This window comes from Babylonia areolata, chromosome 22 (genome assembly GCF_041734735.1).
Source record: "Babylonia areolata isolate BAREFJ2019XMU chromosome 22, ASM4173473v1, whole genome shotgun sequence".
In the NCBI taxonomy this organism is placed as follows: domain Eukaryota; kingdom Metazoa; phylum Mollusca; class Gastropoda; order Neogastropoda; family Buccinidae; genus Babylonia; species Babylonia areolata.
The window spans coordinates 25,147,175-25,163,816 of record NC_134897.1 but is presented as its reverse complement, the minus strand read 5'-3'; the positions used below and the strand labels follow the sequence as shown (position 1 = coordinate 25,163,816).

At 40.4% G+C, this 16,642-nt stretch overlaps 1 protein-coding gene across 1 annotated transcript in view; it reads right to left on the bottom strand.

Moving 5' to 3' along the window:
- The window catches only part of LOC143296921 (potassium channel subfamily T member 2-like), a 51,077-nt gene that overhangs the window by 27,328 nt on the left and 7,107 nt on the right, over nucleotides 1-16,642 (bottom strand). The window contains exons 6-15 of the mRNA XM_076608940.1: nucleotides 16,280-16,388; nucleotides 15,538-15,612; nucleotides 14,767-14,853; nucleotides 14,195-14,298; nucleotides 13,271-13,457; nucleotides 12,511-12,675; nucleotides 7,878-8,014; nucleotides 5,404-5,467; nucleotides 4,390-4,498; nucleotides 2,950-3,058 (exon numbers count right to left, since the gene is read on the bottom strand). Of these exons, the coding sequence (XP_076465055.1) occupies nucleotides 2,950-3,058; nucleotides 4,390-4,498; nucleotides 5,404-5,467; nucleotides 7,878-8,014; nucleotides 12,511-12,675; nucleotides 13,271-13,457; nucleotides 14,195-14,298; nucleotides 14,767-14,853; nucleotides 15,538-15,612; nucleotides 16,280-16,388 (1,146 nt within the window). The remainder of the gene's footprint in view (nucleotides 1-2,949; nucleotides 3,059-4,389; nucleotides 4,499-5,403; nucleotides 5,468-7,877; nucleotides 8,015-12,510; nucleotides 12,676-13,270; nucleotides 13,458-14,194; nucleotides 14,299-14,766; nucleotides 14,854-15,537; nucleotides 15,613-16,279; nucleotides 16,389-16,642) is intronic.

Sequence of the window (16,642 nt, the reverse complement as noted above, 5' to 3'; positions counted from 1 at the left end):
AATAATAAATATAAAAATAATAAATGACTAATAACAACAGTAGCAAAATCAACAATGGTAATCCTATTCCTAATAATAACAACAATAATAACAATAATGTATCTAAACTTTGCAAAAATCTTTCACACACACAAAAATAAAAGTGCTGTCCACACTTATCATGCGTACACATGTGATGCATACTAACATCTCACACTAAAAAAAACACACAACCACCTGAAGTTACTGTGCTGCTTAATATTACTTTGTCATGATTACAAATACAAACAGCTGCCTGACCATTTGCTTTGAAAAATAAAAAAACAACATGATATAAGCACACTCAACCACATTAGTACTAACTTCACAACACAAACATCAACCAACAACCATGCTTGGGAAAACAAAACTGAGACATGAGTGTAAATACCCTGAATGTACTGTCCATGGAATCTGATCAGAAAAGAAAGGTAACAACAACAACAACTGTTACATCAACAGAAACAAACAACTGAATCAAAGAAAGAAAGAAAGAGAGAGAGAAAAAAAAACAGTCGCTGTGTGAAATCATTCATGCCACAAATACCTCAATGGAAAGCACTGTCTCCTGTTGACAATATGTTCAGTGTGAATTAACTAATCTTTTTTTATCTTTAAAGAAAAGGAATGTGTGATGAAAAGATGACTCATCAAGACACTTTATGTTGACTCTTATTCTATTTTAACTTAACTGTGTATATATATATATATACACATGGAGAGAGAGAGAGAGAGAGAGAGAGAGAGAGAGAGAGAGAGAGAGACAGACAGACAGAGGGAGGGAGGGAGGGAGAGAGAGAGAGAGAGAGCGAGAGAGAGAGAGGAGCACAAATGATGCTTCAACAAAATTCTTTACAATTAGTTTTTGAACATATTATAATTTAGCAGCTCTTGAAGAGATCATTCTGGTATGTATGGACTGACTGTGATTCTGGCATTAAAATAAATAAATAAACAAGACATAAAAAAATCACAACAATCCCCTAAAGTGTTGGGTTTTTGGACCCAGATAAACAAAGATAAAGGAGATATGTATACAGAACTTCTGAACAGATAAAGAGGCGCTGTTGATGCATACTGAACTTGAATGAAGAATGATAGAAAGAAAGAAAAAAGGACGTATGCATCTAAACTGCACAAAATGTTTGTAATCATTACCTAATAGCCAAGTGATTAAAGCGTTAAGACTTTCAATCTGAGGGTCCCGGGTTCGAATGTTGGTGACGGCGCCTGGTGGGTGAAGGGTGGAGATTTTTCCGATCTCCCAGGTCAACATATTTGCAGACCTGCTAGTGCCCGAACCCCCTTCATGTGTATACGCAAGCAGAAGATTAAATACGCACGTAACAGATCCTGTAATCCATGTCAGCGTTTGGTGGTTTATGGAAACAAGAACATACCCAGCATGCACACCCCCAAAAGCGGAGTATGGCTGCCTACATGGTGGGGTAAAAACGGTCATACACTTAAAAGCCCACTCGTGTACATACAAGTGAACGTGAGAGTTGCAGCCCACAAACACAGTAGAAGAAGAAGATTACCTCATAAATATATGTGTCCTTTCTTTTTCTTTATAAATTGTGTGTGTACCTGATGAATCTGCTGACAACTGTGCAGAAAGCCACACACACAAAGAGTGAAGTGCACTGTTTCGTTCTCCCTGCTGCTCACCTGCAGTGACATGACTTGAAGATTGACCTTAGCTTACTGGTATTCTTCCTGCTGATCAAAACGCTACATCGTACTACATGATAAGCTGAATCACTGAATCATGGATATGTTCAATCATTGCCTTTGTAATCAACACTTCAGTCCACATTTTCATTACAACTGGATTCATGCTTTGTATTTCAAAAAACAGGACTGGCCATCTGAACGAAGATTGATTGATACATCATTTCTCTACTTCCTTGATGGCTTAACAAAATCTGCTCCACCAGCACATACAAGTGCTATGTAAGCAGTGTCACTTTTTAAATCAAACCACTGATGCATGTTGGAAATCAGCTGGTACATGCTGGAAATTCCTCAACTTTATTCATGAGACAATAAACTAAAAGCCTGTGAGCACTGTGAACCTGACACATATCCTTCTTTCAGGGGAAAGTAAGACTTGCACCCGCACCAAAAAAATTCCACAGGAAAATCTGCTTTGATAGGGCAAATACTTTACTGTGCAATAAAGCATAGCAGAGTCTTTGACATGACGGTGGTGGCTGCCCTTCAATAGGAACCATCAGTAACTGGAGCTGCCTCCCCACTGAAGTTGCAAAGCCTAATACCAAACACTGAAAACCTCCATCTCAAAAGTGAACGCCACCCAAGCTCAATCTCTCTTGGGTTAGTTTCTTTGATGTACACCCTCCCAAAAAGAGGTAATAATTATGGTCAATACCTTGAACAATGGTTACTAACAAGAAGAAGGGGGCATACAAAGATGTCAGTCTTACAATGTCAATGTCTTTCTCAGGGACAGCAGTCAGTCTGAATATGACAGATTATCTTGGGACTACAAAACAATACAACATAGTGCAAAATGACTTTTTTCATGAACTGAAGGGAATGGTTACACCAAACTTTATGATATGTTGCAATATGTACTTATGCACACACATCCTAACAGACCCCTGTACAAGTTTAACTGTTTAAACACACACATTAATTATCAGTTTCTCTGTCACACACACATGTGCGCACACACTAGAGCACATGTATATGCATACCCCGCCCCTCCCAACACACACACACATATATCCACATGCACACACTCATAAACCACACACACACACACAAACACACACCACAACAAACATACCCATAGACACCACACACATTCACTCACACACCCACCACAACACACCCACATACACAAACCACACATACACATACACACACACACACACCAACACAAACACATACAAACACACTCACAGTCCTGTGGAGGTGTGGACCAATAATGCAACCAGGGTAGACAATCCTGGATACAAACAGTTGTTGGCCAACAAAGCGTACTTGAATTCATCTTCACACACCAAGTGTTCTGAAAAACAGTCACCAAGAATCACAGTAATATATAACTTGATACTTGAAAAGTGTTGGGAAAAAAAAAATTACCAATGATAATTCTGATGTCCAGCAAAGTTGATTTCAATGTTTCGAATGAAGTGCCAATCCCTTGTCAACCACTGACAAGTATGCTTAAGTGAAGGGCTGTCACCTCCCTGAGATAACACTGACCTTGCAGGTCAGGGTGTCAATCACCATTCCTTACTTGAACTTCTTCCTGTTGGGACTGCTTCACATTTCTTCAGCAAAACCAAAGGCATCACTGATATATGTACACAAAAAGCAGGAAATGGCACTAAAGCTGCTGCCACACTGTCAGCGTTTGGTTGGTTATGGAAACAAGAACATACCCAGCATGCATGCCCCCGAAAACGGATTATGGCTGCCTACATGGCGGGGTAAACACACAAAACGGTCATACACATAAAATGTTTAATGTCACATGTTTGTCTGAGTGTGTATGTGTGCGTGTTTGAAACCTGATTGAATGACACAGGAAACGAATGATGAGCGCCCAATGGCAGCTGTCAGTCGGCTCTACCCAGGTAGGCAGCCTTGTGCAAATAAACCCGTGTCTGTAAAGCACTTAGCGCTTGGTCTCCGACCGAGGATAGGCGCTATATAAGTATCCATATCAATCAATCTCATTTCACCAATGTTCAGCAGATGAGGGGTTAAAGCAAGTGGTGGCCTCTTCATCCTGGTAGAATATGTCTGGCTAGCTATCCCCAGTTGACACATAAACAACAAACAACACACAAACAAACAAACAAAATGACAACAACAACAAAAAACGAATGACATATTTTCAAGTACCATTTCTCAAACACAGAAGCACACAACCTCTTGTATACTGCAGAAATATAAACCGACTCTTTTCTCCTTCCTGTGTACATCATAACAATATCATAAAGCTTATAATAAATCTCTTTTTACAAATCTCCTTCCATCTAAAAAAGAATCATAAGAATACATTGAATCAGAGTCACTTTTTTTTTTTTAATAAGTTCTTCCATTCTGAGAACATCACACATTTTTTCACAGCAAGCTAACATTCAGTAATTATTCACATACCATTTTCACTATCATTATTATCAACATTATCATCATCAACATTATCACCATCATCGTCATTGTCTATCATAAAAAGCCAGACAAGCATAATGGCAAACCAATAAAGACAGACACACAAACATACCGATATGAAAAACTCTGTAAGAGTCATTGTATGAATGAAAGAATCAATCGTGAATAGAGGTTTGAAAACAAACAAACAAACAAACAAAACTGAACAAGCATACAGACCAGCAAACTTGATGTGCATCTTGTTCTTGGCTTTGAACAGGTGGATGTACTGCTTGCAGTGGGGGGCGTAGTCCTTCACTGCCCAGGACCGTAACACTGTGTGCTGATCCTGGGTCACACACACACACACACAAACACACACAAAACACACAACAGTTACGTTACTAAAGCAGCAGTCTTTAGTTGCATGCTTTGTTTTTACAATGTTAGATTAAATATGTTAAAGCTTCTAGAATCACAACCACCAGTATGTGTGACAGGATATTAAACTCAACTGCTTCCCATTATAAAGGTGTATTTTTAAACAAAATCTGTGTCCGTGCCTTGAGTGTATGCCTTGAAGGGAGGAGGGGAGGCAGACAGTTGGGAAGGGGTAAGGGATATCAGTGGAAAAATGAGTGCAGTAACTTTGGATTTGTGATAAGAAAACTGCAATTGTGTGTGTGTGTGTGTGTGTGTGTGTAATGTGTGTGTGGATGTCAGTGTCTGTGTATGAGTGAATGTGTGTGTAAGTGTGTGTGTACAACCGCGTGTGCTTGCGCACACATGCATGTTTGTGTGCATAAGTTACACAAAACCCCAGAACGTTGGTTACAGATAATAATCATCATTATCATCATTTAACACAGAAAGAAAACCTACAGATCTGTCTGCAATAAGATAACTCCCATCTAAGTTCAGTTCCGTTCAGTTCCTCAAGGAGGCATCACTGCGTTTGGACAAATCTATTTACGATACGCCACATCTTTTATCTTTTAAGCAGACATCTGACCAGCAGCGTAATCAAATGTACTAAGCCAGGCCTGGAGGAATGAAAAAAGTAATAAATATCAATTACAAAAGAATGAATATAGAAATAGATCAAATAAATAAAAGCAGAAATAAACAGATGAATAAATCAAATGAATAAACAAATAAATAAATAAATAAATAAACAAATAAATAAATGAATACAGTAAAATACACCTATCATGCCCACCACGGGGATCACACAGAAAGACAAGACACACTTACAGCTTTCTCTTTGTTGCTGGTCAGACGAGGTGGCAACAGGAAACAGGCCTCCGCTTCACGCAGTCTGAAACAACATGGTTCACGCTTTGAAATCACACAGTCAGAATTCAGTTCCTTTTCTATTCAAAATTAACTTGTGAAAGATTTACACGATTACAGTTTCTACACCTTACACACACACACACACACACACACACACACACACAAAGAACATGAAAAAGCGTGCACACAAACACAAACACACACACACACATGTGCATGCATGCATTTTCAAACCTATGTACAAGCTACGCTCAGGCATCCAACCCCAGTTAATCAAACTGGTTCTTCCACCTTTCAAATAAGTATAAACAAAAGTGGTGAAGGGACATAACTCTTGATAAAGTTCCTGGTGAGATTGATGGCAACTATCTATATTCCTTTGGCCCTTACAAATAAAACCCCTAAGCACATAAGCATAGGAGCTTACAAAACCCACTATAATGGTCAGTTCTGCAGATCACATCACTAAAGAATTGTCTGGACTTGAAATTGAATGAAAGGCACAATAAAAACCAACTGCAAAGTTCACATTATTCAAAGGCAAATTTGTCCAATAATGTACACCTGTTGTGTCTTTGATGGACCCCATGACTGCCAAGTCTCTGTGAAAGTAGGTCAATATCCAAGTACTGAACCACCTTGACAGCAGTGGTAGACAATAAGTGAGGTCATCAGCTGTATCTTAGCACTACAGAGACATGCCCCCTAAACAGTCGGAGTCAAATTTTCTTTACAAACAGCACTTTGTTGTTTTGGGTGGTATTACACAGGAATGCTCATGCTGCTCTATTTGAGAGTGGGCCTTTCAATGACAAGTTGTGTTGTGTTGTGTTGTGCTGTGCTGAGCTGTGTCTTGTTGTGCAGTGCAGTGCAGTGCTGTGCTGTGCTGTGCTGTGCTGAGCTGAGCTGTGTCTTGTTATGCTGTGCTGAGCTGTCTTGTTGTGCTGTGCTGCGCTGTGCTGTGCTGTGCTGTGTCTTGTTGTGCTGTGCAGTGCAGTGCTGTGCTGAGCTAAGCTGTCTTGTTGTGCTGTGCTGTGCTGAGCTAAGCTGTGTCTTGTTGTGCTGTGCTGTGCTGAGCTGAGCTGTGTCTTGTTGTGCAGTGCTGTGCTGTGCTGTGCTGTGCTGAGCTGTGTCTTGTTGTGCTGTGCTGTGCTGAGCTGAGCTGAGCTGTCTTGTTGTGCAGTGCTGTGCTGTGCTGTGCTGTGCTGAGCTGTGTCTCGTTGTGCTGTGCTGAGCTGAGCTGAGCTGAGCTGTCTTGTTATGCAGTGCTGTGCTGTGCTGAGCTGTGTCTTGTTGTGCTGTGCTGTGCTGAGCTGAGCTGAGCTGTGTCTTGTTGTGCAGTGCTGTGCTGAGCTGAGCTGAGCTGTGTCTTGTTGTGCAGTGCTGTGCTGTGCTGTCTTGTTGTGCTGTGCTGTGCTGAGCTGAGCTGTGTCTTGTTGTGCAGTGCTGTGCTGTGCTGTGCTGAGCTAAGCTGTGTCTTGTTGTGCTGTGCTAAGCTGTGTCTTGTTGTGTTGTGCTGTGCTGTGCTGAGCTGAGCTGTGTCTTGTGCTGTGCTGTCTTGTTGTGCTGTGCTGTGCTGTGCTTAGCTGTGTCTTGTGCTGTGCTGTGCTGTGCTGTGCTGAGCTGAGCTGAGCTGAGCTGAGCTGAGCTGTCTTGTTGTGCTGTGCTGTGCTGTGCTGAGCTGAGCTGTGTCTTGCTGTGCTGTGTTGAGCTGTCTTGTTGTGCTGTGCTGTTGTGCTGTGCTGAGCAGAGCTGTGTCTTGTTGTGCTGTGCTGTACTGAGCTGAGCTGTGTCTTGTTGTGCTGTGCTGTACTGAGCTGAGCTGTGTCTTGTTGTGCTGTGCTGTGCTGAGCTGAGCTGTGTCTTGTTGTGCTGTGCTGTACTGAGCTGAGCTGTGTCTTGTTGTGCTGTGCTGTGCTGAGCTGAGCTGTGTCTTGCTGTGCTGTGCTGCGTCCTGTTGTGCTGTGCTGTGGTGAACTGAGCTGAGTTTAATTGTGTTGTGCTGTATTGTGTTGTGTTGCTTTTTTTTTTGTCACAGCAGATCTCTTTGTATGAAATTCAGACCGTAAGGTAGAGTGTGTCACGATAGTGCAACAGCTTGTTTATTTTTCTATCAAAGTGGATGATTCCATGGAATTCTGCCATGGACAATTCAGTTGCCGTGGGTTCTTTTAACTCTCATGCGAAAGACTAGCACCACAAGCACCACTGAAGGTCCAGTGAAAGGGGGGTGGGGGGGTGGGGGGGGTATTAAAACTCCCAGTCCAGTGGAGGAATTACAGCTGTGAACACTCAGCCACCACTCCACACAGCCCTGTGCAGCCAAACAGTTCAATTTAAACCATTCTTTGTTGCTGTGAGTGGCATTACACAGGAAGGCCGCTGCTGATCTGTTTGAGACTAGGTCTGCCGATGACAAGGCAAGTACTCACCTGCACCTCTCAAGGTCGATGTCCTTGAGAGCAGAGCCCCGGATGTAGATGACTCGGTGCATCCACTTTGGGTCCTTCAGGATGATCTGGATGTTGCTGTCCAGCTCTTGGGGGCTGAGCAAGATAACGTTGTGTCTCTGCAATGCCACACACACACACAACACACACACACACGCACGCACACATACGCACGCACACACACGCACATGCAGGCAGGCACAACATGCACACACACACACAAAATAAAGACCAAATATTTATTCAAGAAAAAAATCCTTGCTAAATCTTGTTCTTCTCCATATCCTTTTCCCTCCCAAACATACACATTAACTTTGTCACACATGCAGAAACAGACACACATTCATATACACACACAAACACACATACACAATCTCACACACACACACACACACACACACACACTCAGCCGTACAGGCTGGCACATTTAGTTTCAGCGGGAAAGGAGAGTACCAGAAAGTGGGCATGAAGCACGACTAAGCTGGGAGACCAGACAGATACACAGATAGTTCAAGAGCACAGCACTCTGTGCACCACTACCTTTGCGCTGTATTCTCAGCAGAGTGTGCGATACACGCACAGTGTGTACAGCTGTGAACAGCTCAGATGCTGCTGATAAGATGTTAGAAACAGGGTGCTTTGGGATGCAATGGGTGTGTCTGGGTTTGTGAATCACAGACAGATTCTAATGGCACCAAACACAAGCAGGTTTTGTTTCGTTCATACTGCATGCAAGCGGCACAAAACTTGGCACAAACTTAAACGCTCTGTGCAGACTAAGCGACACACAGGAAACCTTGCACAAATCTAACTCGTGTTGTGAGTGCATACCCCTTGGGTTCTAGCTAAACTTCAAACATGTCTCCACTACACAACTGAAATGGAAATATACAGGATACATGTTATATAGTATATGGATAAAAAAGGTTAATAACTCAACTGTGAATAGTTGCAATTTTTAACTCACTGATATTATCAAAAACTGTTCATTTGTGGATGTTCCTTCTTAATCCACCTGACAATTTCATGGAAAAGTTGCAAATTCTTTGTTTTTAATTCATACAGAACAGAGAACAGGACAAAATTAGAAGAAAAACTGTTAACGAAAAACACAAATAATAAAGGAATATGGTTGCCAGATATAAGAAGATTTATGGAGAGACTGAAATACTATTGGCATACAAAACTGTTTCTGCTAAAATGCATCTGTCAAATCTAAGAATTAATTACGGAGCCTCTTTTCTATACTGAAAATATCAAAACTGCAAACAGGCCTAGAATGTACATGCAATTGATCAAACAAAATGTACACTCTATAGCTCATCTTTGAAATATGAACTGAGTGTTCTTCACATATATAGATTTTTTTGAAAAACCATACAGTTCAAACAGATGTTCTCGCACACCATGGCTGTGTTCATACAGAAAAAAACAACATCAAGAAATACAACTTTGAGAAATAGAACAACCATTTTTTTTTTTTAAATGTCAGGAAAGCCATGCAGATAACTGATTCAAAACAAAGTGGAACTAAAAAAAATTCTGATATCCTTGTGGAAAATCATATGTTCAAATTGTTGTAACAGACGGAATATCAAAATCATGAAGAATATAAACTGGGACAGAACTTTTCATCAAATTCTAAAAAAAAAAAATTTAAAACAAACAAACAAACATGGAGTAAAACTGAAGTCACAGAATTATTGCAACACAATGTAAGAAATAAGATAAAATAAAACAAATAAAACAAAATAAAAAAACTGAACCAAATGACATTCAACATTCATTTTGGAGATAACACCATCAGACATTTCTGGTTTATTTTTTAGACATTTGTTAAAGAAAATTGTACACCAGCTCATTCCTTGAAACTTTATGAAAATATCATTATCTTTTGGAAATTCACAAGATGTGACATCAGATGAGATACCAGTATTTGACATTATTATATTGTTTGCCAAACATTTCTTGTAAAAAGTGAAGTTTGAAAAAAAAAAAATTCTGGTTTCCAAAGATTCATACATTAACTGCAAAACTGGTTTTTAATATAAAAAAAACAAATCGCATGTGTCATAATGTGTCATAATTAGTTTACAGAAAAGTAGTTGAATTATGTACCCCCTGTAAGCAGTTTCATACAACCATGTTTTCGCTTGAAAAGGGCATTATAGAATGACTAAAGGTGGTGACTTGTATACAACCTTTTATATATATGTATCTATGTATACATATGAGATGCTATGCATGCGCATGTATGAATGTGCATATCCCCCAGCCTGTCAGTGCTGTTAAGGCAGAATCAATGTGTATGTCGTGAAAACAAAGTTCCACTTTATATAATATATGCAAATATCATCTGCATGAACTTTATTGTTAAAAACATTTTTTGGTTTGATCAAAGGAGAGAGAGAGATAATTACATAATCTGTTCTCACTCCATGTATCTGTCAGTCTGTCTGTCTCTGTCTTTTTTTTCCTTGTCTTTTTTTGTTACCCCCACTGCACCTCCTCCCCACTCCCCCTTTTTTCCCACTCTCTCATTTTATTTTTTTCCTATGTATGTGAAAGAGCATTATGTGTGATTTCCTTGACCTTCTCTTTTTTTTTTCTTTTTCTTTTCTTTCCCTTTTTCCTCTCAATTATCACAAAATTACAGGATACTGTTACCTTGAGGTGGCAGACTGCCCCAGTGTTAGTGTCAGTAAAAACAACAATCAGTGCCACTCAGAACTGCTGCCAGCCACTTCTGTTTCACACTTCTCTCAACACACAGGACCGACAGACAGACAGATACATATGCAGAGACAGACAGATACATATGCAGAGACAGACATGCTGAGAGACAGAGACACATACACAGAGAGAATGAAACAGGGAAAGAACTGGGAGAGGAGAAACAGAGGCATATATATAGAGAGAAAGAGAGAGTGACACCAGACAGAAAGACAGAGAGAGAGCAAGGGTTTGGTGGGTATATTCTGACATGGCATTTTATTTTACATTGACTGGATGTTTTGCATGTCAATATGTATGCCTTTGCATGTGACATGCATTTGTCCACTCTCAAAGAAAAACCACGAAACACCATGCTTATTGTAAACCATCATATTCTAGCATGCTGACAAGCATTTCTAAGTTCTAAATAATAAAACATATTCCTACCTGAACTTGTAAATCCATCTGAATATTTACAAAGTGTGAAGCTATATTTACAAGGTTTACTTTTCTTCACCTTCTTTTTGTGTGTGTGTATATGTTTGTGTGTGTATATGTATGTGTGTGTGGAAGGGAATTCTCAAACATGAGGTACGACACCTTGTAACATGGGGGAGACAACAGTCATGTGCTCTTGCATCTTAATGCATAATTTGTCTTCTTGTGATTACAGCCCAGACACCTTATTTGAGTGAACTGACTACCATGTGTGTTATTTACACCTCTTGTTCCCCATGTAACACCAGGTCGAAACCATGATAATGGATAAATAGAATGCAGTTGTTTTTTTGAAGATTGACTCTGAGATTGTCATGCTGTTTTAAACTTATAATTTCTTTGAATGTGTTTCATTGAATCAGTATTTCATGGTGTTTGATACAAATACATGTAGGATGTTTGCCATCTTCATTACTCGAAATATCTAGATTGAAAAAATGAAACAGATCAGTGGCATACTTGGCACGAAGTCTGGCATTCAACCCCCTGTCTTGATCTTTTCTGAGAACTTGTTTACCACACACACAGCACAAAGAATCCACATGTATTCTCTGTTCATTGATAGTGTCCTCTCAAGCCAGAGATCCCACTGTTAGCACAACACACACACACACAAACACACACATTGGCCAAACAACTGAATGTAACACAAAGAAGCAGTGAGTGTCTGCTAAAATCAGATGGCACACTTAAAAGTACGTGAATCATGGGCACAAAATTGCAGCAAACTTATATGTTGTGTGCACACACGACAGTATGAAAATCGTGCGAGTAATCCAATTCTGGACAAAATGCAGGCCTAAAGAGGCACATGCTAATCCATTCTATTCTTCCCCCTCCCATCCCAGGGACCTGGAATCTAGGTCAGGGACAGTGCTGACTGTTTCTGCTGAACTCTGAGACTAAATAGCTGTGTTGGAAGCGAGGTGGCACATCTGTGGCTAAAACACACAAATCCCTTCTCCATTCTTCACATATCCCTTATCTCAAAATTCATGACTGAAAATCTATTCAAGGAAAGGTTCACACATTTTAAGTATCTAAATGCTGTTCTTCTTGTTACCCCCTTCCCTCTCACACATCCTCACACACACACATGCACGCAAACACGCTCACACACAAAATGCGCACACATACACAAATCTCTTCTCTCTCCTCCAATTTTCCCCACCCCTATTTCCATACACACACACACACACACATGCACACACACTCACATCCCCACAAACAAACACACCCCAAACACACACACTCATCCCCATCCCCCCACCCACAGACACACGCACACAAATCCCCTCCCTACCCCCTGACTCCCCCTTGCCTCCACTTGCCTCCCCCCAATCCTCCCTCCCAAGCCACCCAGTCCAACTGACTCCCCTCCCTGACACCATCAGACGCTGACCTCCAGTTTACGATGTGCGTAGAACTCATTCAGGAAGTCCATGACGGCATCCAGGGTAAGGGACGTGGCACACACAATGACATGTTTGTTCTGCGCAGCGTTCCGTTTGGAGTACACCCCCCCTGTCTTCTGCCGCTCCAGCCACGTGAGGGCGATCACTTGTATCTGTCCCGATCATCATAGATCATTTACTTAAAATTACAATGCATATATTGATGATAACAAACTATCTAAGAACAATGATGGTCAAAATTTTAGAAACGGAAACCACAATAATGGTAGCCATTGTGATTTTTTTTCTTTATAAGGAAGCATGTAAATGTTCATACAAAAACTTAGATGAAATACACATTTTACTTTTTTGAGGGAGAGGCCAGGGTTCGGGGAGGGGGTGAGGCTAAAATCTATGACTGACTGATCATTTGTTTTGTCTGCACAATTGTGATACTGAGCATTCATCAACAACAACAACAAAAATGCCCACCATCAACTTCAGAAAAAAAAGACCCCTATGAATGCATATTTTAAAAGAACAAACACAGGTGAACAGACAGTCAAGGCAGAAAATGCACACACACACGCACAGCGACAGAAGAACAAGCAGAGACCTTTCCCACAAACACAATGAACACACATTAAGGCAGAAAAAAAAATTTTCAAAGACTCAAATACAGTGAGAGAAAAGGAGGAAATTTCCTTCAACACAAAGGAAGGTGAGGGTGGGGAGAACACCTATTTCCAAACGGAGCTCTAGACACACCTGGTGTGGAAAGAGGGCAAAGGCAATGATGATCATGAGCATGATGAACACCTGGCCTAGGTAGATGTCAGGGGAGATGTCCCCGTAACCTACGGTGGAGAAGGTGACGATGACGAAGTACACCGCCTCAAAGATGGTCAGTGGCTTGTGCCAGCTGCCACGCTGGATGTGCTGGATCCCGCACACTCTGCAACACACAAGCTACACAATCAACACCAACCTGATTGTATGCAAAGCTGAAAATCAAAACAAAATTTACTGCAAATAAAGTTGAGAAATCAACATGAAGCTGAACAATCAGCACAAACCTGATTGTACACAAAGCTGAAAATGAACACAAAATTGTTGGCACACGAAGCCGAAGACTCTACACAAAGCTACACAGTCAATGCAACTTTGCAGGGCAAGACAATCAACACAAATTAATAGAAAAGCTTCAAAATCAACACAAAGTGGAAAAATTGATATGAACAATTAATACAAAGCTAAACTATCAACACATTCTGTAAAAACTACAGATAACACAAACAGCACAAAGCTACACATTCAACAAAAAGCTATACAATCAACCCAAAGCTACACAATCAACATAAAACTGTACAGTACCCCACTGTGTGTGCCAACAACTTGGGACACAAAGATAAAATAATCTCACAGTGTGTGTGCTGACAATGTGCAAGACAAACACATGTGTAACATCGCACTGTGTATGCCAACAACATGCAAAACAAAGCATAACACTCCCACTGTATACATCAATAACATGCAACAGACAACAAAAGGAGAGAGCTCATGGGATAAAAAAAAAAAACGCCACAAAAGAGAGTGACAGTAACACAAGGAGACGACAAGAGGAGAGAACTCATGAGATAAAAACAACATAGAAGAGGATGACAACCTGAGAAACAAGAGGAGAGAACTCACGTGATGAAGATGACGCAGAAGAGGGTCACGGCCAGGAGAGCAATGTGATGAGTGAGCGTATTAGAGATCGTCTGGAATCGCTGCCTTGCCTGATGCAGATCGTTCTGGAATACACACACTGAGGTGTCTTAAACACACAGTTTAAATCAAAAGGTTTCCTGGGAACAGAGGACTAAAAGAAATGGTTAATGAAGCAAAGCAGTTAACAGAACACAGAAATGTTGGTAATAGCATGTACCATTTTAGTTCAACAAACTTTGTAATGAACCACCCCTTGCAAATCTTATTTGAAAGGCCCCCATGGCTCTGATATTAAAATCACTGATCAACTCATATGACATGGTCAATAGCATAATCTGTCTGTAGAGATCACATCCATGGTTTTAAAGATTATGATCAAGTCAGTCTTGGCCAGAATCAAAGATAAAGAGAGACAAACCACAAAATAACACAGGATTAGCACACACACACACACTACACACTACACAATACACACAGAAGCATGCACACATGTAAGAAAATAATGTCCCAGAGTTCTCGTTTTCACAACATAGAATGGAAGTCATAGTTACCCGAATGCGTTCCAGAGCCTGCTTTGACAACCAGCAGCAGAGAAAACTGGGAACAAACAGATGCTGCAGCCCAGGAGGGTAAAACACCTGCACAATATGTTTGCATGTTTGGTTGGGCTATGTCCTGGTTCACATTTACAAATACAGTTGTTGGATGCATGCATCTACTCTCTCTCTCTCTCTCTCTCACCCACACACACACACACACACACACACACACACACACACACACACCCAACAAAAACAAAACAAAAACTCTTTCTCTCACACCCACAATACTTATGATGAATGGGGCATCACATGTGAAGAGGCGAGGTGCAGAAAAAAAATTATCTCTTTTCAATTAAAAATTTGGATGCTTGTGATAAGCACCAACAGGTTTTCATCATTCAAATCCTTGTTACTCTCACTTCATTATAAAAATAAAAAAAAGGCTGGCAGAAACCAAGGGTTGTAAAAGGTTTACAGAATTATACTCAGTGACGAAAGAGCTAGTGTATTCAAAATTATTTTTTAGTTTCATTTAGGAGTTGTGGCATGCAAATGAATTGATGCACATGATAACATCTTGCAAGGCCTACAGATCTGAGCCTTAAATGAATAAATAAGTATAGAAAGAAAGAAAAGTAAAATGATTCGACAGGGGGCACACATTAATTAGACACCCTTAGATCACAAATATATACCTAACATACACATGATTGCAAGCAACTGTAATTGTATGCACGACAAAAACTGCAAAACCAACGGATAATGTCATGACCAACTCACAGTGACTAGCATGGGGACAACCGAAACTATGATGAGAGCACAGCGGATGCTAAAGATCTGTTCCCTCTGATGTCCCTGTAAACATAACCAACCAAACATGCAATCATGTCCACATCAAAAATACCAGCAATCCACAAGAAAACATTCATGTCAGATCAGTGTGGGAATACACACAAGAGGACACCCTGCATTGTTGCCATGTCAGAAAAAATGCAGTCATGACCACATCAATGTGTAAGCAGTGCACAAGAAGCTAGTTATGTTTTGTCACCATGGGGACAAACACACTAGGAGACCATGCACTGCTGCCTGTCAACTTCAACTTGGTGTTTTTCTCACTGGCACGATAACACATGTACATGTACATACATATGTGCATGTACAGGGAATAGATGCTGTTATGAATGAACCAAAAATTAGTACAGGTGGAAAGGGGTGATGGTGTATCAACAAGTGCACAAGCACATTCCTAACAGGGGTTTTAATTTTTCTTTAATCATATCTACATCAATGTGCATGGATATGTGTACAAATATACACATATAATCTGAAAACATGGACTTTCTGAGTTCTTCATGTTATTCATGTATACAGGCACATATACACATACATATGTTTTTGCATGTACATTGCAACACATAAAATATACATATACACATGTGAGAAGACACACACACAGCCACAGATAAAAAATAAATAAATAAATAAATAAACAGACACAGACACAGACAAACAAACCTACCTTAGGAATGACAAGGATGAAGAATACAAACTTGAAGAGCACCAGAAAAGCCAGGATCACCTGTATCACCCACAGCCACAATGGTCGTTGCACCCACGTCAGAATGTACCTGCAAGTGACAACATACACATACACAGACACACAGACATACAGACACACACACATACACACACACAGATGCACAGACGATTACATACCCACACACACACACATTGCTATATTTCCATACTTTGAATGCATACATGTATTCATGTATACACCCTGTACTTTCAATGTTTATCAGACTTAAGATTTTCTCTATCCCTCCCTCTCTTTCGTGTCACATCAAACCACATCACAACACAAACAAACATGTAACTAAGG